The sequence below is a fragment of the Siniperca chuatsi genome, linkage group LG2 (assembly GCF_020085105.1).
Source record: "Siniperca chuatsi isolate FFG_IHB_CAS linkage group LG2, ASM2008510v1, whole genome shotgun sequence".
NCBI lineage: Eukaryota > Metazoa > Chordata > Actinopteri > Centrarchiformes > Sinipercidae > Siniperca > Siniperca chuatsi.
This window is the reverse complement of record NC_058043.1, coordinates 251447-272839: the sequence shown is the minus strand read 5'-3', so window position 1 is coordinate 272839 and position 21393 is coordinate 251447. Positions and strand designations below refer to the sequence as shown.

Sequence of the window (21393 nt, the reverse complement as noted above, 5' to 3'; positions counted from 1 at the left end):
TGCAGAGGGTTCTTTAACGAACCACAACGTGCTGCATAGTTTTTGTTTGGCCTCTCTTTCAGTCTGGGAGTCTCGGTCCTGTGTAGGGGGGCTGGGGGTCCTTCATGTTTGCTGGGTTTTCACTCTACAGTCCTAATGATATCATTCATATGTGACTGAATGTAATCTGAGCTTCTGTTTGTATATAGAGTTCTGAGTTTATTGAAACAGATTTATCCTGTGACTGTCAGACTCATGACGGACAGTTTAAAACAAAAAGGATCAGAATCGCTGCAGCAGAACCAGAGACGTCATCTGTTTTATTCCACACGTTCTTCTTCCTTGTTAAAACCTGCCGCCTACATTACCCACAATGCAACTCTCCCTCTGACAGCTGTGTGTGAGATTGTGGTGTGTTATGCTAGTAGCGGCTAACGTAGCCTGCAGCAGAGACGAGCAGCAGCCGCAGAGCTCTGCTGAGCTCGCTGCTTTCTAACTTCAGTTTCAGACTTGTAGCCTTCGGCCCCGACCGACGCTGACTCGAGTGACATCACTTGAGGACATTTATCGGACTGCACTCAGCTCCCTCTGAGACACTGAAGGCTTCGTACGACTTTAAAACATCTGCAGTAGAACTCCCCAACACCTGGAAACACGCTGAGGTGGAAAATCACTGGAGTTCAACTTTAAAGTAAATAACATGAAAATATGTGGGCAGATAAAAACAATGAAAACACATTGTATCGTCCTGTAAGTGACTCTCTACATTAGACAGACCATGTCCAGACACAGAGACAGTCTCTCTGTCCTCAGTGTCTGTCTGTCTCATCATGTGGTTTCAATCTGGCAGCTGATTGGTTGATTGGTGGCTGAACGCTGCATGTGATGTCATGTGAGGAGAAAACTGCTGTCAGCCGCATTTAATCAGCGTGTGTGTTTCTGTGTGTGTGTCGCTGTGTGTTTCACGTTCTTATATCCCAGCGGGGATTTAACCTGAATGCACACTAACTAACGGGGACTCACCTTCCTTTTGGGGACACGCATTGAGGTCCCGACGGGCAGAGACGACTTTTTGAGGGTTAAGACTTGGCTTTAGGGTTCAGGTTAAGAGTTAAGGTTAGGCATTTAGTTGTGATGGTTAAGGTTGGGTCAGGGGCTAGGGAAAGCATTATGGCAATGACTGTCCCCACAGGGATAGTCAAACAAACCAGTTTGTGGGACTCTGCAGTGTTTCCCTCAGCTGTTCAGTTTTTAGACTGAAGACTTCTCTGATAAACTGAATCTAATTTTCCATCAACATGTCTCTGACGGCCTTAAATGAGTTTTTTTATTGGTTGATTTCGTGTTTTAGACACTTATTCTGTCAGCTAGCTGCTAGTGAGGCTAAAAAGTAACTCAGTGATGTCAGCAGACTGACATCACTGGGACTCTTTTATTTTGATTGGTGAATCAAAACAAAACACAGATAGACATTAAACGGAGGAGAGGGCAGCAGTGCATCATGGGGCATGATATGTGGATATAGACATTAGTAATGTGTGTCTGTGAGGCTCCTCCCCCTGATGATGTCACAGCTCCGTCAGTATAAATGAGCGGCCGACAGCTCGTCTCCGACAGACAGACAGGCGTCATGTGGTGTCGAGGCTTCCTGCAGCAGACGGTCAGGTCCGTGTCGACCAGCAGACAGGTCAGTGTGTGTGTGTGTGTGTGTGTGTGTGTGGGTGTTTTGCGGGGACATTAACCTGATTACACACTACATTATGGGGACTCGCCCCCCTTATGGGGACCAGCTTATTGTCTCCATTAAGTTTTAGGGTTCAGACTTGCTTATAGGTCAGTTTACTGACAAATACTCCTGAGTGACAGTTTAGCTGCTCATCATCTTCTTTAAACTTGTCAAAGTTTCCAGACTTCATGATGTATCTATAAATATATTGATCATCTCGCACTGTTGGCAGTCCTTCACCGTTTGAGCTTTCAGATTATTTGGTGTTTGATAAAGATGATTATAACATCAAAGAGAAACCCTGGGAATTTTACAAAATTTGGCATTTTCATATGAGTTCTGATTTTCAAACACATTCAGAAACAATTTAAAAAAAGAAAAGTTGATATATAGACATTTATAGTAATAAGAATCGTTATTAGTTTGTGTTTCATTAATGGATTCTCTCTGTCAGATTGTATGTTGTTTGTTTGCAAGGTTCATTATAGAGGTTATTCCTTAATAAAGAAATAAAAAGGTTTGAGGATTTATTGTTATAAAGTTGTTAGAAACAGGATTACAACAGAATTAAAGCTGCAATAATAATCATGAGTTAAAACAGTGAGGTTTTATTTTACAGATGTGGTTTTTAATAACACGGTGGGCATTTTTGTCCTGAAACTTGTAAATATCTGGTTTAAAGTGTTATTTCACCCAAAATATCTCTTCCCTCTGATGTTGTTTTATTTATCCAGGTTAGTCTCTGATTTAATAAAAGGAGCGATGTCTGTTGGATTTTTACTCAGCAGTTCTAATGTGTCCTTAGTTCAGTACGTTTGTCTGGTTGGATTAATACCCACTGCAGTCAGGTATTATTATTATTATTATTATTATTATTATTACTACTACTTTCAATTCTCGTCCCACCTGCCTGTCTCTCTCACCTGTCTCTCTATCAGGCGGGCGTCCTCTTCGACGTGGACGGCGTCCTGCTGCGCGGCGGCTCAGTGATTCCGGCCGCTCAACGAGCTTTCAGGAAGCTTCTGGACCGAAACAACAACTTCCTGTTTCCTGTCGTCTTCGTCACCAACGCAGGAAGCTGTCAGAGACATCACAAGGCCCAGCAGCTGTCTCACCTGCTCGATGTCCAGGTAGGACAGACCGGTCAGAGAGACAGAGAGAGAGAGACAGACAGGTGGAGGACTGACCGGTCAGAGAGAGAGACAGACAGGTGGAGTACTGACCGGACAGAGAGACAGAGAGAGACAGACAGGTGGAGGACTGACCGGTCAGAGAGAGAGAGAGAGACAGACAGGTGGAGGACTGACCGGTCAGAGAGAGAGAGAGAGAGACAGACAGGTGGAGGACTGACCGGTCAGAGAGAGAGAGAGAGAGACAGACAGGTGGAGGACTGACCGGACAGAGAGAGACAGACAGGTGGAGGACTGACCGGACAGAGAGACAGACAGGTGGAGGACTGACCGGACAGAGAGAGAGAGAGAGAGACAGACAGGTGGAGGACTGACCGGACAGAGAGAGAGAGAGAGACAGACAGGTGGAGGACTGACCGGACAGAGAGAGAGAGAGAGAGACAGACAGGTGGAGGACTGACCGGACAGAGAGAGAGAGAGACAGACAGGTGGAGGACTGACCGGTCAGAGAGAGAGAGAGAGAGAGACAGACAGGTGGAGGACTGACCGGTCAGAGAGAGAGAGAGAGAGACAGACAGGTGGAGGACTGACCGGTCAGAGAGACAGAGAGAGAGACAGACAGGTGGAGGACTAACCAGTCAGAGAGATAGAGAGACAGACAGGTGGAGGACTAACCAGTCAGAGAGAGAGAGAGAGACAGACAGGTGGAGGACTAACCAGTCAGAGAGAGAGACAGACAGACAGGTGGAGGACTGACCGGACAGAGAGACAGACAGGTGGAGGACTGACCGGACAGAGAGACAGACAGGTGGAGGACTGACCGGACAGAGAGAGAGAGAGAGAGACAGACAGGTGGAGGACTGACCGGACAGAGAGAGAGAGAGAGACAACAGACAGGACAGACTGGACAGAGAGAGAGAGAGAGAGAGAGAGAGACAGACAGGTGGAGGACTGACCGGACAGAGAGAGAGAGAGAGAGACAGACAGGTGGAGGACTGACCGGACAGAGAGAGAGAGAGAGAGAGACAGACAGACAGGTGGAGGACTGACCGGTCAGAGAGAGAGAGAGAGAGAGAGAGAGAGACAGGTGGAGGACTGACCGGACAGAGAGAGACAGACAAGTGCAGGACAGACCGGACAGAGAGAGAGAGAGAGAGACAGACAGGTGGAGGACTGACCGGTCAGAGAGACAGAGAGAGAGACAGACAGGTGGAGGACTAACCAGTCAGAGAGATAGAGAGACAGACAGGTGGAGGACTAACCAGTCAGAGAGAGAGAGAGACAGACAGGTGGAGGACTAACCAGTCAGAGAGAGAGACAGACAGACAGGTGGAGGACTGACCGGACAGAGAGACAGACAGGTGGAGGACTGACCGGACAGAGAGACAGACAGGTGGAGGACTGACCGGACAGAGAGAGAGAGAGAGACAGGTGGAGGACAGACCGGAGAGAGAGAGAGAGACAGAGAGAGAGAGACAGACAGGTGGGGACTGACAGACAGGACAGAGAGAGAGAGAGAGACAGACAGGTGGAGGACTGACCGGTCAGAGAGAGAGAGAGAGAGACAGACAGGTGGAGGACTAACCAGTCAGAGAGAGAGAGAGACAGACAGGTGGAGGACTGACCGGACAGAGAGACAGACAGGTGGAGGACTGACCGGACAGAGAGAGAGAGAGAGAGACAGACAGGTGGAGGACTGACCGGACAGAGAGAGAGACAGACAAGTACAGGACAGACCGGACAGAGAGAGAGAGAGAGAGAGAGAGAGACAGACAGGTGGAGGACTGACCGGACAGAGAGAGAGAGAGACAGACAGGTGGAGGACTGACCGGACAGAGAGATAGAGAGAGAGACAGACAGGTGGAGGACTGACCGGTCAGAGAGAGAGAGAGAGACAGACAGGTGGAGGACTGACCGGACAGAGAGAGAGAGAGAGACAGACAGGTGGAGGACTGACCGGACAGAGAGAGAGAGAGAGAGAGACAGACAGGTGGAGGACTGACCGGACAGAGAGAGAGAGAGAGAGAGACAGACAGGTGGAGGACTGACCGGTCAGAGAGAGAGAGAGAGACAGACAGGTGGAGGACTGACCGGACAGAGAGATAGAGAGAGAGACAGACAGGTGGAGGACTGACCGGTCAGAGAGAGAGAGAGAGACAGACAGGTGGAGGACTGACCAGTCAGAGAGAGAGAGAGACAGACAGGTGGAGGACTGACCGGACAGAGAGAGAGAGAGAGAGACAGACAGGTGGAGGACTGACCGGTCAGAGAGAGAGAGAGAGAGAGACAGACAGGTGGACTGACCGACAGGACAGAGAGAGAGAGAGAGAGAGAGAGAGAGAGAGAGACAGGTGGAGGACTGACCGACAGAGAGAGAGAGAGACAGACAAGTGAAGGACTGACCGGACAGAGAGAGAGACAGACAGGTGGAGGACTGTCCGGTCAGAGAGACAGAGAGAGACAGACAGGTGGAGGACTGACCGGACAGAGAGAGAGACAGACAGGTGGAGGACTGACCGGACAGAGAGACAGAGAGAGAGACAGACAGGTGGAGGACTGACCGGACAGAGAGAGAGACAGACAGGTGGAGGACAGACCGGTCAGAGAGACAGAGAGAGAGACAGACAGGTGGAGGACTGACCGGTCAGAGAGACAGAGAGAGAGACAGACAGGTGGAGGACTGACCGGACAGAGAGAGAGACAGACAGGTGGAGGACTGACCGGACAGAGAGAGAGACAGACAGATGGAGGACTGACCGGTCAGAGAGAGAGACAGACAGACAGGTGGAGGACTGACCGGACAGAGAGAGAGACAGACAGGTGGAGGACTGACCGGACAGAGAGAGAGAGAGACAGACAGGTGGAGGACAGACCGGTCAAAGAGACAGCGAGAGAGACAGACAGATGGAGGACTGACCGGTCAGAGAGACAGAGAGAGAGACAGACAGGTGGAGGACAGACCGGTCAGAGAGACAGAGAGAGAGACAGACAGATGGAGGACTGACCGGACAGAGAGAGAGAGAGAGAGAGACAGGTGGAGGACTGACCGGACAGAGAGAGAGACAGACAGGTGGAGGACTGACCGGTCAGAGAGACAGAGAGAGAGACAGACAGGTGGAGGACTGACCGGTCAGAGAGACAGAGAGAGAGACAGACAGGTGGAGGACTGACCGGTCAGAGAGAGAGAGAGAGAGACAGACAGATGGAGGACTGACCGGTCAGAGAGAGAGACAGACAGGTGGAGGACAGACCGGTCAGAGAGACAGAGAGAGAGACAGACAGATGGAGGACTGACCGGACAGAGAGAGAGAGAGAGAGACAGACAGGTGGAGGACAGACCGGTCAGAGAGACAGAGAGAGAGACAGACAGATGGAGGACAGACCGGACAGAGAGAGAGAGAGAGACAGACAGATGGAGGACTGACCGGACAGAGAGAGAGAGAGAGACAGACAGGTGGAGGACAGACCGGACAGAGAGAGAGACAGACAGATGGAGGACTGACCGGACAGAGAGACAGACAGAGGGGGGCAGGTTGTGTCAGTGGGGGTCCCGGGCCTTGATGAGGCCCTTCAGACGTTAAGAAACTATTTTTGTGGCGTGGGGTTTTGGTCCTAATGGAGGGGAGTGTCTGAAACAGCTTGTGTCCAGGGTGGGACGGGTCAGCCACAGTCTCTCTCGCCTCAGGGTCCTGGAGGGAAGGCAGATTGCAGCCAATCACCTTCTCTGCGGAGCGAAAGATACGCTGCAGTCTGCCCTTGTCCCTGGCAGCGGCAGCAGCGTACCAGATGGTGATGGAGGTGGTGGTGGTGGTGTAGAAGTGCACCATCACTGTCTTTGGCAAGTTGAATTTCTGCTGCAGGAAGTACATCCTCTGCTGGGCTTTGTTGGTCCTGGGCGGGAGGGGCTGGGTTCTTCCTGAAATCCACAACCATCTCCACCGGTTGTTCTGACTGCACCAGGTGGTCAATCCCCCACCTGTAGGCGGACTCATCTCCGTCAGAGATGAGCCCAATGAGGGTGGTGTCGTCCGCAAACTTCGGGAGCTTGACGGACTGGTGACTGGAGGTGCAGCTGTTGGTGTACAGGGAGAAGAGCAGAGGGGAATGGATGCAGCCTTGGGGGGAACTGGTGCTGATGGTCCGGGAGTCAGAGACAGGTTTCCACAGCCTCACATGCTGCCTGCTGTCGGACAGGAAGTCTGTGGTCCACCTGCAGGTGGAGTCAGGTGCACTCAGCTGGGAGAGCTTGTCCTGTAGCAGAGCCAGGATGATGGTGTTGAAGGCAGAGCTGAAATCCACAAACAGGATCCTGGTTCCTGAGGAGTCCAGGTGCTGGAGGATGAGGTGGAGGGCCATGTTTACTGCATTGTCTACAGACCTGTTGGCTCTGTAGGCGAACTGCAGGGGCTCCAGGAGTGGGTCTGTGGTGGATTTGAGGTGTGACAGCACAAGGCGCTCAAATTACTTCATGACCACAGGGCGCCGGGTTTGTAGTCATTAAGTCTAGTGTTGAACTTGAACTCTTGAACATACTTCTCCTGGATGGAGATCCTCACTGTGGAGTGTAGGAGGGGCTCCTGAGGTGGGCAGTTGTGGAGAGGCCCAGGCCCCTGCTGGACAGCTGCAGGACAGATTCCAGTATTGACACTACTGGTTGTATGTTTTGGCCATGCAATCACATGACTAGCACTCAGCCAGTCAGATCATGGCTGATCATGGTTTCAAACTCTCTGCTCATTTTGCCTTTACTTCAAAATAAGAGCGCAGTGTTATTCAGGATTAACAAATCAAACCTCAAACTGCTTTCAGAGAACCAGTAACAACAAAATTATTTTTGCCTGATAAAAACATGCTGGCTAGGTTTACCATGTTAGCCTGATATTAGCATGTTAGCCTGATGTTAGCCTGATGTTAGCCTGATAACAACACATTAGCCCGATAACAGCATGTTAGCCTGATAACAACACATTAGCCCGATAACAGCATGTTAGCCTGATAACAACACATTAGCCCGATAACAGCATGTTAGCCTGATAACAACACATTAGCCCGATAACAGCATGTTACCCGATAACCACATGTTAGCCTGTTAGCCCGATAACAGCTAATAAAAGCTAACCCAGCTTGGACCTGGGTTAGCTCTCTACTACCCAACCTACTTCTGGCTAATGTCCCGTAGCAGGAAAATAAAATGGATGAAATAAGACTCGGGCTTACTCAGCAATGGGAAATCAGACTGTTGTGCCCACATCTTTACAGAGACCTGAAGGGGGGTACTATGAAGCGCCCTTTCACTAATTCTGTTCCTGATGATGTTCGCTCCGAGCGATAGATTCTCAGCTGAGGGAAAACGTTATATATGCAAACTTAATGAGCCATACGTTAGTAATGCCACCAAACGAAGCCGTGTAGTCACAGTCAGCCTATCGCAAACTGTATGCATCGCGTTGTCATGGGAACCTACATGCATTCAGTTATGCTTATTTTTTATGCTTGATCCTGATTTGCTGCCAAGTCCGTTTTACACAGTTGGTATTGCTGCTAATACATCACAGATTAGAAAATTTATTAGTTTATTGGTATTAATTACAGAGAATATTCAATCAATAAAATGAATTTCACTTTGACTTGGCCGAAAACTAAAGTGATTTCCACGCATCCTTCGTTATGGGACAGTGTCAGACCTAAATGCGCTTCTTGAGTATCATGTTTACATGTATCAAGTTTGAAGTTTCAGAGCTTGAATGTGCAGCTGTCACGTTAGTGCATAACGCGAGGCATTGAGAGTGCACTGAGTATTAAATTAAATATATTAAAGGTCCAGCGTGGAGGATTTAGTGGCCTCTAGTGGTGAAACTGCAGTTTGAAACCACGTGAACACCGCTCGCCTCGCCCTCCCCTTCCAAGCGTGCAGGAGAAACTACGGTGGCCGCGAAACTCGCACAAAACGCGAATGGCCCTCTCTAGAGCCGGTGTTTGGTTTGTCCGTTCTGGGCTCCTGTAGAAACATGGCGGTGCAACATGGCGGCCTCCGTGGAAGCGGACCCGCTCCCTCTGTAGATAGAAAGGCTGATTCTAAGGTAACGAAAACACAACGGTTCTTATTTTCAGGTGATTAAACACTGATGAAAACATACACACTTTTACATATTATCGCCATATTCTGTAAATAGAGGCCCCTAAATCTTACACACTGAACCTTTAAAGGTGGGTCAGCGATTCTAATCTAATACATGTGTTTTTGTCAAATTCAGCGAATACCTCCTCTCGGTCCGCTAGCTGTGCGTTCAGTGTGAGCGCTGAAAAACTCAGCCCCGGCTCTGTGAACGGGAAACACACAAAGAGGCTCGGACCGAGCCGCACAGCACTATTCCAGCCATGATGTGTGTGTCAGGTGACGTTAAATGACCTGCCCGCGGACATTCAGCTGACTCTCTAGTTTAAGATCTGCTGCTGTTGTGATGTTAGCTTTAGCAGCAGGAGAGTTGTGAGCGTCGCTGTCTGGAGCTGCTGTGCTGGCTCTGGGAAATCGTCTCGTCCTCTCTGGCTGTTAGCTTAGCAGCAGCAACTGTAGCGACAGTTTGCTAACCCACAGCCGAGCTAAGCTAACCCACAACCTAGCTAACGCTAGTTATATTACTTGCTGTGTCGTTGTTCGCTCTATATCATGGTATTTGTCATGGTATTGGATTTCTCCAGAATCGCATTCCCCACCTTTAACTTTACAAATTTACACGATCAACAAAGTTCTGCCAGCATTCCTCTCTTGCCTTATTTGCAGCAACAGTTGCTTTTTGCTGTAATAATTTTGTTAGATTCTTCATAGCTCTCCATTATAACCACCTGTTCCTCTCGACTGAAGTAGGCGGCACGCGATCGCTCCATTTTGTGTGAAAGACAAACGTCCCCATTCATGGGAACGCGAGCCTGGTGAAGAAAACCTGGTTAACATAGAAAGTTGATGACTCCCGTCCTGATACCCGTTATCTCAGGTTTTGTCGAGTCAGCTAATGCAAAAAAAGCCTGGCTATGTCGAACTTGCTCCGTAGTTTCATCACAACATGCCGGATCACGCTATTGCACTCAGCAGGCAGACCATGTTCTGCACTGACAGAACGCCAGACGAGGGGAGGCGGAGTCTGCTTACATCAGTGATGCTCAAACGTGGTCAAAGTTGATGGACGATGTTTCCCAGATGTCGAGGTCTTTTTCATGTTAAGATGGTGACCATATTATCAACACTATCTTAACATTAAAATCTGTGTATAGGTATATATGAATGTCAATAACTGTATATATTGTTTTATTTTATTTATTCTATTCAAAATATTTGTTTACTTTAAATGTTTGTATATATGTTCTGTGCATGTGTAGCATGGAGGGGCTACAACCTACAAACCCTGTGTTGTAAAATGACAAATAAATGACCTTGATTACATAAAAAATTCATTTATTTTTATTCTATTTTAATATTGTACTTTGTGTTTTGTTCTGCATTTCATAGAAGATGTGATTGGATAAACACAGTCATGTGACGTCTCTCTCTCTCTCTGTAGATCGCCCCGGAGCAGGTGGTTCTTTCCCACAGTCCTTTGCGAATGTTGAAGAGTTTCCATGATAAATGTGTCCTGGTGTCTGGACAGGGACCGGTGATGGACATCGCCAACACGTATCCTTCACCTCGGACTGACCTTTTATATTAATAAGACTTTCACAGAGCCTAGAAAAGTGGTTTTTATTTGCACAACGTCTCAATATAAACTTTTTTGGTTTATGTGCTCAGCGTGCAGTTGTCATTCAGCTGGACGCCATCTTTGATGTCCAGTTCGTCTGATACATCTGATATGACTGATTCTTAAAATCCTCAACACAAAATGCGTAAGTTTTAATTTTCATCTCACACAGAGGAAAAAATCAAACAAAACAAAATCTGTATCAGATTATATAAAACATCCCACAGCGAATTTATCAAAACATTGTTCATGTTTATTAAAATTATCATTATCCAATAATTCTGTCGCACTGAAACTAATTCTCATTAAAACACGATTTCATCCAGATTATAGAAAAAAAAATTGTAATTTATGCAGAAGTCAGTATTTAAAATGATGTTGACTTTCATTTTATTTATTGAATCAGAGCCATCTTTATTAACCAACATGTTTGCATAACAAAGCAAACATAAACAAACTGGCTGAGCGTTGAATCATGTAGATGAATGATGCCTTTTATTGTCTGAATATAAACACAATCAATGTGCCGATCAGTCGGCTCACTGAACAACAACAAGCTCTTTTAGCACAGCAGCTAGCTAGCTAGCTGTGAAGTGTGAGGAGGTTGACTGATATTAATGATATAGCTGATATAAATACACACATTCACAGAGGACACGCAGATATTAATATATGTGAACTGACATTGTTTCACAGTAACCAGAGATATTTACTGCTTAGAGAGACAATAAACCTACATGGAGATACGAGTTTATGGCTGCTGATAATGAAACATGTTGATCTGTGTGTTTAGTAATAATGATAATAATCAGTAATAATCATTGAGACTTGTGTTGTAATGTTTTGCGCTGTGAACACAGTGAATCAGTTTGAATGATTCACGTATTTGAAGTCTTGACCGCGTCGTCAGTTTGGGTTTTCAGAAGGTCGTGAGTGTCGAGCAGCTCAGAGAACATTACCCCCTGCTGGACATGGTGGACCACAACAGGAGACCCAAGCTACCTGTGAGTGCTGTACCTGTGACATGTGACTTCAGGACTCTGAGCTGCAGCATCTGTTTGTAAATCCTTAAGTTCTCAGTAACTATTTAACAAACCGGCTTAGCTTCTGACTTTCCAGTTTGGCTAAACTCTCATTGTAGTGACATGCTAATGATACACAACGTTACTGTGCTGCCTTTTGTAACCTATTCGGTTTAAGTTATTATAAGTTAAAGAGTAACGTTATTTAACATATTAACGTAACGTAGCTCAGTTTCAGGTTTGTAGTTTTGTTCCAGATATTTTCTTTCTGACAGTAACGTTACTACACACTTACTGTTTCTCTCCACTGCGCTATATTTATACTGGTTGACCTGCTGTTAACATCATGTACGTTTTGTTAAGTATTTTTTTTATTGCGGACAAATGCAAAATGTGTAGCATAGCAGAGCAATGGAAGGCACCCATTTTTCATCTTTACATACCTTCACCCATCCCTCCGACATCTTCCACCTAACCCACCCATGGTGTATGTTACTCTCTCTCTCTCGTTTTTCCTTGCCACTGTCGCCAAGTGCTTGCTCATGGTGGGAATTGTTAGATCTCTGTTAATAATAATAATAATAATAATAATAATAATAATAAAGAGTACGGTCTAGACCTGCTCTATATGACATTAACTTCTGTTATGATTGGCGCTATGTAAATAAAATTGACCATTTATGAACAGTACTTTGATTGTGCCCCTTTCACCTCCATCTAACTCCGAGGGAGGAAAAGGTGATTATTACTAAGTGGGGTCACTAGAGATATAGAAGGCCAGTTAAACTGTTGCTTCATTTGGGTCCAGACCTTTTAATGTGTGAACGACAACTAAATTCACTGAGTATTTGTTGACATGACGTTGTTCTACATACTGAAGTTTGGAGGGATGGCGGCAGGATTCAGCTTCAGGATGGCACCAAATATCCTGCGCTTCACTGAAACATGAAGCTGTCGGAGGTCAGCTGCCCAGTAACAGTCATCATGTGCATCATTTTCCTCCTGCAGCTCCCGGCTGCAGCTAGCTCCAGGCGTTAGCACTGTTAGCGGTGTTAGCACTGTTAGCGGTGTTAGCACTGTTAGCGGTGCCCTTCTGGTGTGCAAAGTCACCTGAAGATGTTTCAGAAACACAGGAAGAGAAATGACAAGAAGGAGATCTGGATTACAGGATTGTTTTCTGGAGATTTAGTCAGTTATTGTTTAATGACGTCAGTTTGGTCTCGTCTTCGTCAGTACTAATTGCAAACTGTCTGACTGTATGTGAGGCTTCACCTGCAGAGAGAAGCAGGTTTATATCAGAGAAAAAACTCTGTTTCTAATTTACCTGTTTTGTGTTTGATGATACTGTAGTAAAGATCCAGCAGCTAACAGTATTTTCTCTGTTTAAGTCGTCTCCTCTGCAGACTCCTCCCCAAATAGAAGGTAACACACAACTACACAGGAAATACACAACAACACATTGTTTACAGGGTTTTTCTAAACAAGACAAATAAAAGTGCTTTAAATGTAAACTTGTAAATATATTAAGAAAATATATAAAGGAAACACAAGCAAACAATTCTAAAAACACAAGTTGTAAACTAACTACAGTTGAATGACAGAAGAATAGTGAGACACATGAATAAATCGCCCAATCACTTCCTGTGTTGCTATAGCAATCATCCTGTTTGGCGAGCCAATCAGATGGGAGACCAACCTGCAGCTGCTGATTGACGTGCTCCTGACCAATGGGAGTCCTGGTTGTGTGTACGATCCTCAGCTGTCGGCCCAGCTGCCGGTGCTCGCCTGTAACATGGACCTGATGTGGATGGCCGAGGCCCCATCACCACGGTAACCAACACACCACAGGAAGTCACTTGCTGTTAGCTCTCAGGTAGAGGGCGTTGCTCTATATTAATACATTAATAACTGATCAATAAGAAAATATTATTTTACTTCTATGTAATCCCATATCTCCTTCCAGGCAGGATGATGGTATCTGATATCCTTCAGGTGGTCGTGTTGATCCGTTTTGACCCTGCTATGTTGCCATAGGTTTGGTCACGGGATGTTCCTGCTGTGTCTGGAGTCCGTCTACAGGAAGCTGACGGGTCGAGAGCTTCAGTACCAGGCGCTGCTGGGAAAACCCAGTCTGCTAACATACCAGTACGCTGAGCACCTGCTGAGACTGCAGAACCACAACCACAAGCTAACCACCATCTACGCTGTCGGGTAACCAAACTGTCCATAACGCCGTTTACCAAACTGTCCATAACACCGTCTACCAAACTGTCCATAACACCATCTACCAGACTGTCCATAACACCATCTACCAAACTGTCCATAACACCATCTACCAAACTGTCCATAACGCCGTTTACCAGACTGTCCATAACACCATCTACCAAACTGTCCATAACACCGTTTACCAAACTGTCCATAACACCGTCTACCAAACTGTCCATAACACCGTCTACCAAACTGTCCATAACACCGTCTACCAAACTGTCCATAACGCCGTTTACCAGACTGTCCATAACACCGTCTACCAGACTGTCCATAACACCGTCTACCAAACTGTCCATAACACCGTCTACCAAACTGTCCATAACGCCGTTTACCAAACTGTCCATAACACCGTCTACCAAACTGTCCATAACACCGTCTACCAAACTGTCCATAACACCGTTTACCAAACTGTCCATAACACCGTCTACCAAACTGTCCATAACACCGTCTACCAAACTGTCCATAACACCGTCTACCAGACTGTCCATAACACCGTCTACCAAACTGTCCATAACACCGTCTACCAAACTGTCCATAACACCGTCTACCAGACTGTCCATAACACCGTTTACCAAACTGTCCATAACACCGTCTACCAGACTGTCCATAACACCGTTTACCAAACTGTCCATAACACCGTCTACCAAACTGTCCATAACACCGTCTACCAGACTGTCCATAACACCGTCTACCAGACTGTCCATAACACCGTCTACCAAACTGTCCATAACACCGTCTACCAAACTGTCCATAACACTGTCTACACTGTCAGGTAACCAAACTGTCTTATTCTTGTTGCCTAGCGACAACCTGATGACGGATATCTACGGTGCTAACCTGTACAACCGTTACCTGGCTCAGCAGCATGCTGCCATGACGACCACCACCAAGCTTGTTGCCCAGGGAACGGGGAGTCAGGTGACGATGGCGGTGCCGGAGGAGGAGCTGGTGTCGGCTGCTGCTCAGTGTCTCTCCATTCTGGTAGGTAGAGACAGACCACAGTTTAAGGAGTTTAAAGGATAATTCATCGTCGGTAACAGTTTATTTGGATAGTCCGCCTACAGATAGTTTATAGAGGCTACACTTCGACTGTTGTGCTTTGTCTGTAGATGTTTAACAGATTACAGAGTATATGTGACAATTCATGAACAAACTCTAAACAAGATGTTTCTTGTGCCTAAACCAAACCTTAACCACAGTGGTGTGATATCAGAAAACGGTTTTATTTGTGAAACAGTTGAATTGTTAAATTCAGTTTAATTCAATTTTATTTATACAGCGCCAATTCATAACAGAACTTATCTCACTGCACTTTTCCTATAGAGCAGGTCGAGACCGAACTCTTCATAATATTAATTAGAGACCCAACAAATCCCACCATGAGCACTTGGCCACAGCGGCAAGGAAAAACTTCCTTTAAGAGGCAGAAACCTCGAGCAGAGCCAGACTCAGGGGAGAATACAGTAGCACAATGCAAGAAAGCACAGAACTACGGGAGAGAGAAGATGATGAGTTAGTAACATGCAGTAATGGGATAAACATGCAAACAGATGGAATCTCAACTAATAAGCTGTTGAAATGTTACAAATATCTGTAGGCGGACGGTCCAAATAAAGTGTTACCTAATTTTTTTTACAACTCTTATTTCTATAGTTTTGTCCGTCATTTCTAGCAGTAATAATAACATTGTACCAAGTTGATATCTGAGATCTGGGTACACGGTGACATCACAGTGAAATCACTGAAACGAAGTCTGACGGGTCAAAAACAGAACATGAGTTGTAATAAACCGAATTGTCCTTTAAAAGTACACTTCCTGTTTTTTGCAGTCGAGTGCCAAAGCTTAACATTCAGACACTTTTAACAAATGTGATTTGTGTCAATGAATTAATGTTTTTAGACTTCTGACATATTTATATACCACTCAGTACCTTACAATAAAAGAATTTAGCACATATTAGAACATTCTGGGACATGCAGTCTTCTATAGACTCTAGGCCGTCTCTTTGTTAAGTTACATCCATAATATATATATATATATATATATATATATATATTAGAGTGGCAATCCTTAAGATTTCAGTTGTGATTGATTTGGTGACACCTGTAGTTACTGGTGGTAACAGCAAATGCGGTTTAATACTGCGGGTCACAGAATTCTGGTGGCAGCAAAATAAATGATTGTCATTTTAATAAAGAAGTCAAGCAGTAATTGGCTTTTTCCATCATTCTGTGAGCAACCGTCGGTGTCAAGCTCACTGACAAACACATTGCATTTCCTGTGACTCCTTCATAACAAAAGTCAACTCCTCTTTCGCTAGTTAAATGCTTTTAATGTGAAGCTGCAGCAGTAGGAAATATTCAGTTTGCATTAGCAGTAACTTAATACAACATTTTTCCCGGGAATGTTGCCACCAAACCTCAGTTCGTAATGCTGCAAATATTTGAATATTACAATACTTTCATCAGTGGGCCAAAGGCTCAGTCACCATTGTGTTAACTCATTCAGTGATAGTGACTTAAAGGTTCAGTGTGTAAGATTCAGGGGCCTCTATTTACAGAATATGGCGTATATTTCCATCAGTGTTTAATCACCTGAAAATAAGAATCGTTGTGTTTTCGTTACCTTAGAATCAGCCTTTATATCTACAGAGGGAGCGGGTCCCCTTCCACGGAGGCCGCCATGTTGCACCGCCATGTTTCTACAGTAGCCCAGAACGGACAAACCAAACACCGGCTCTAGAGAGGGCCTTTATCGAGTTTCACAGGCACCGTAGTTTCTCCTACAGGCTTGGAAGGGGAGGGCGAGGCGAGCGGTGTTCGCATGGCTGCAAACTGCAGTTTCACCACTAGAGGCCGCTAAACGCTCCACGCTGGACCTTTAACAGACATTTGTTTAAATGAAAGTCTTCGAGATTGCCACTTAAAATTAAGAGTAGTAAACATGTTACTACTCCTACAGTTATATTAATAGTAACATAATATCAAGTTGAGCTGTTCAAAAATACAAAGTTTTCAACCACATCTCATGGTCTTCCTCAGTGGATTTTTACTGTAGATAACATGTAATCAATGACAGTATAATAGTGTAAAATAGTTACTAGTTTTATAAAAACAACATTAATTATGACAAAAGGTGAATTTCCAGCTGTAGTCTGCTGGTTTGAGACTGACAATAACATGTTGTATCAAAGTCATTAACACGGAGCTGTCCACCTGTCCTCAGGTGTGCACAGGTGTCTACAACCCTCACTCCCCGTTGCCTAGCAACCAGAGCAGCACAGTCACAGAGACGGTGTTCCACGGTCACAGAGACCTGGTCCTGGAGCCAGACCTGGTGGAGCCGAGTCACGTGGTGGAGGACGTGGAGGCCGCCGTCGACCTGCTGCTGCAGCAGGAGAGCGCCGTCACCTCTGACCTGTGACCTCTGACACCTGAGCTTCTGACCTCTGACCCTCACACAGACACTACGAGTTTGGGTGTGTTCGAAATCGCATACTAACGTACTGCCAGCAGGAAGTACAGACAGCAAGACGGCCGCATGATGCAGTCACATGACTGTATCGATCAACATCGCCGCTCCGAGCTACCGCTGAATGAAAATAGTTTATCACAAATGTAAATCAACATCACCTCTTCCACCCAATGCAATATTTTCCAAATTAGCTAGCTAGCTGCCCCCGCAGGCGCAAACGTTGGAGCACATTTTCGATTCGCCATCGGTTTTCGTAAAACATTCGAAAACCAGACAGTTGATTTCTCGCCTCAGAAATCATCAGAAGTGAATTTAGTGACGAAATACCATGAAAAGTGTAAAACAACTACACTGTGGTGCTGAACCGTCTGCAGCCCGCCATTGGACAGTCTGAAGACACGCAATGCATTGTGGGGCGGTTGAGTATGTGCAGTAGGCTCATGGCGCTGACTCAGAAACTCTTGCTAATCTAGTTTACATCTGGGCATTTCTCGCGTACACAAAATGCAGTTGGCGTCATTCTTTGTATGAATAGTACGTTAGTGTGCGATTCCGAACGCAGCCTTAGCTACGACCTGCAGGGTCACTCGGCCTTCGAGACAGCTGAAGGCTTCAGTTGGCTAATTTTCTGCAGCGTTGTTAGCTGGTCTACCTGTACTGTCAGCTGGAAATCAGTAAAGAAGAAGGAAACACACCTGTCTGTAGAACATCAGTAAAACTCTGTATAGCATAAAGAAAACACAGTAGAGTTTGCTTTTCATTTTTCTTTAACAGGTAAAAGTCTTGTTGAGATTAAAATCCTGAGCAAGAAGCAAAACAACACAGTTACAACAATAAATACAAACCACAGAAACTGAGTGATGCAGCGAATATGTGACGTAGCAACAACTCACAGGGCTACAACTGCTGTACCTAGCTGGCGAGCTAACAGCTAACTTGCTGGTTAGTTAGAGCTAGTCAGTCACATTAGCTCCCACATCTTCTCTCTACTGTTGTGTTTACTTTCCTCTGACAGTGTTCAACTTTTTGTTTTAAGGTTATCAAGTGAAAATAAACTTCCCCGAGCTAACGAGCAGGATAACGGTCAGTTAGCAAACCAAGCGGGAACCACTGGGGCTGAAAAGTGAAGCCAGTGCAGAAGCGCCTCAAACCTGCGTTGTTTCTAATGGCCAGCAGGGGGCGACTCCACTGATTTATTACCTCAGTAAACGGTTTCCTAGCGAGTTTATGGTCTCAATCGCTAGTTTCAAGTCTTCTTCAATGCAGCATGATGTTCATTTTGTAAATTATGGTCCCGTTTAGAGGAAAATAGACGATAAAGCCGGGTATGCTTTAGGGCGGGGCTACCTTGTGATTGACAGGATAGAGGCGAAGCGTATCTACTGCGCTGTGCACATTTAACTAGCCATGAACTTGTTTTTGGGTGCTGTCGGTGTTTTCATCTGAGAACTCTGACCCTTTCATTGTGTTTTCAGTTCATGAAAGTTAATTGTAACATTTTGGTCGCCTGAAAATCTCTTGCTCAGCGTTCGGTTGTACTAAAAGACATTAGCCAAAATTAGCATCCCAATTAATATCACAATTAATGTACCTTGCTAACCTAGTAAGCGTTTATCTCATAACTTAGCGTTTGCTATGTTCCCCAGCTCCACCCCCTCGTCCGAATATGGCCACTTCTGGTCACTGGTTGCAAAAAACCAAGATGGCGACGCCCAAAATGCCAAATTCGAGGCTTCAAAACGGAAGCCCACAATCACGGTGGCTACGTCCACTCCTTTTATACAGTCTATGTAACGAACTCATTAGCTTGTTAGCTTAGCTCCACAGGGTTTTAACAGCTGTTTCACCATGATGTCCTCCTGTCAGGACGGCTTGTTACTGGTCAACAAGGCAAATTTGAACTCTACAGCAGTGTTACTAACGCAGGGACTTTCTCACTGGATTTGACAACTTTTAAGACCCTTTTAGCGACAAATCTAGTGACGTTTTGACGCTAAGTCGTCAGTTGAAGAGCGTGTCCAGTATTTCTCCTGTGACTCTGTGGACTGACTGTGCTCAGGACTGGAGCTGTGGGGGGGCGAAACGGCCAAAATCTCTTATGACGGCATGTGTAATTTTATATCACGGTAACGGCATGTATCACGATACGCGCATTTGATCATTTTCTTCTTTTCTTTGTAACTTCCACACGAACAGAAACAACGCCTCCTGCTCTGCATTTAGTTTCACTCTCCTCCTCCATGTTTTCTTCTCACCCTCCTCTTCTGGTTGGAGGTGCGTTACCGCCACCAACTGTCGCTCTCACGTCACGTGAGAATGTGGTTAGCAGTCGTGCTGCCCAAATCACGTTACCTTGCGAGATCACGAGAGAATCCAGCCCTGATTGGCTACATAGCCCCGAATATACAGCAGAGACACTACGGGATCCCGCGGGGGAAACCGTATCGCCAAATCTCTACCGGTGCACGGTATTCACGTCATATCGCCCAACCCTAATTGGAGGAGAGCAGCGGCACGTTCAGTCGACCAATCAGCAGCCAGACAGAAACATGAAACGACCAACCGATCACCACTGTTTGTTCAAGTATTTCAGCGTTACTTTGTTTAATCAGTCTGATCGTCTGTGTTCACTGCAGCTCTGCAGTCTGAGCTCCAGCCGTCAAACGAACATTTCATATGAACACATTTAGACATTACAGGTAGATTCAGACGCACGTTGATGAGATTTAAGCAACTTGACAAATGATGGCTCATGATACAGCTAGTTAGTCAGTTTACGTATTTCTTTTCATTTTAAAAATCTTGTTTACATGTAAATATTTATGCAGGGATGTCACAAATATGCAGATTAGCACATGACGTCATCTGGTGACTGCTGGAGCTCAACGCTGGAACACATTTGCATGTTTTGATTATCTGATCGCAGTGAAATGTCACCTTTTGACCTCAAGACAACTGTTGACCCGCTACAGAAGAGCTTTCACCGGATCCGGATCCAGCAGAAGAGACGTTTCTATATACAGTGATGGACACTCAGCGGTGCGGAGGACATGATCTCAACCCGAGTCACACAGACGTCGACTTCTAGTTCATCACAGTTAAAACCTTAAAGCTGCCGTAGGTAATGTAGTTCAGAAGCAGTTTTTGTTATATTAGTTGAAATTCAAATCAAATGCTCTGGGAAACAATGCTAAACATCTGGTATCTGTGGCTGTCGCAGGCCGGTGATAAGCACGTCCAATCATTGCTGCTCTACCTACCTGTCTACCTGTCCAGCGTTACCTACCCCAGCTTCAGGGATCCTTCACTAAAAGTCAGTTTCATTATCACAGAATTTCCTGCAACACGTTATTTTAACCCTCCTATTTCTCTATAATCAGCATATAAAGATGTACTAACTGGTTCATAACAGACTGTATTTATTAATGTATTCGTTAACTATGACGCCTGCGGACAGAAGTGTTGTCTGCTGTATAAACAAATAGTGATAATATGATAAAACACAGCTGTAATAATATAAAACGTGTCTTCGTAGAAGTTACAAATACTGAACATTAATAAAACGTTCTTAAATCTGCTCACAGCTTCGTTACAGTCTGTTATTAACTGCTGTTAGCTAACGCTGCTGATGGTAAACGTGCTAACAGATTAGCTCGCTAACAGCAGCTCCCAGCTGACTGCTGACGGTCTGAGGTCTTTAACACACCTGTGAACACCTGAACATGGAGCTGAGTGACCTCACGCGTTAAGAGTTTAACCCTTTACCTACTAATGAACGCTCGGTAAACTAATCTCACTAATCTTTGCTGGTGCTCTGAACATCTGAGCTGATCAATGTCGGACATCCAGCTTCTGTGTAATAATATGATTCAAGTTGTGGAGTGTGAACACCTGAATGCTTTCATATTTTATATTTTACTGAAATAAAAAACAAACGTCTGAAAACCTGTCAGGACCTTTGAATTTGTCCTCAGATGTTAGAAGAAGAAGTGAGACCAGAGATCATAATCAATCAATCAACCAGAGATCATAAGACTTGTTTTTAAAGATTATTATTGAA

At 45.5% G+C, this 21393-nt stretch overlaps 1 protein-coding gene and 1 long non-coding RNA gene across 2 annotated transcripts; one reads left to right on the top strand and one right to left on the bottom strand.

The window, feature by feature from the left end:
* Positions 1 to 107: 107 nt before the first annotated feature.
* Positions 108 to 21278, top strand: zgc:77375 (uncharacterized protein LOC402927 homolog). The gene is made up of 9 exons (XM_044218432.1): positions 108 to 1666; positions 2644 to 2835; positions 10392 to 10504; positions 11479 to 11572; positions 12979 to 13012; positions 13246 to 13420; positions 13625 to 13801; positions 14662 to 14839; positions 17085 to 21278. The coding sequence occupies exons 1-9, from the start codon at positions 1568 to 1570 to the stop codon at positions 17280 to 17282; spliced, it is 1260 nt and encodes a 419-aa protein (XP_044074367.1). The 5' UTR covers positions 108 to 1567; the 3' UTR covers positions 17283 to 21278.
* Positions 10993 to 13411, bottom strand: LOC122886491. Its single transcript, XR_006380369.1, has 2 exons — positions 13287 to 13411; positions 10993 to 13023 (listed from the first exon to the last, which is right to left on the bottom strand). It is a non-coding gene; the product is annotated as an uncharacterized LOC122886491 (long non-coding RNA).
* Positions 21279 to 21393: the final 115 nt, after the last annotated feature.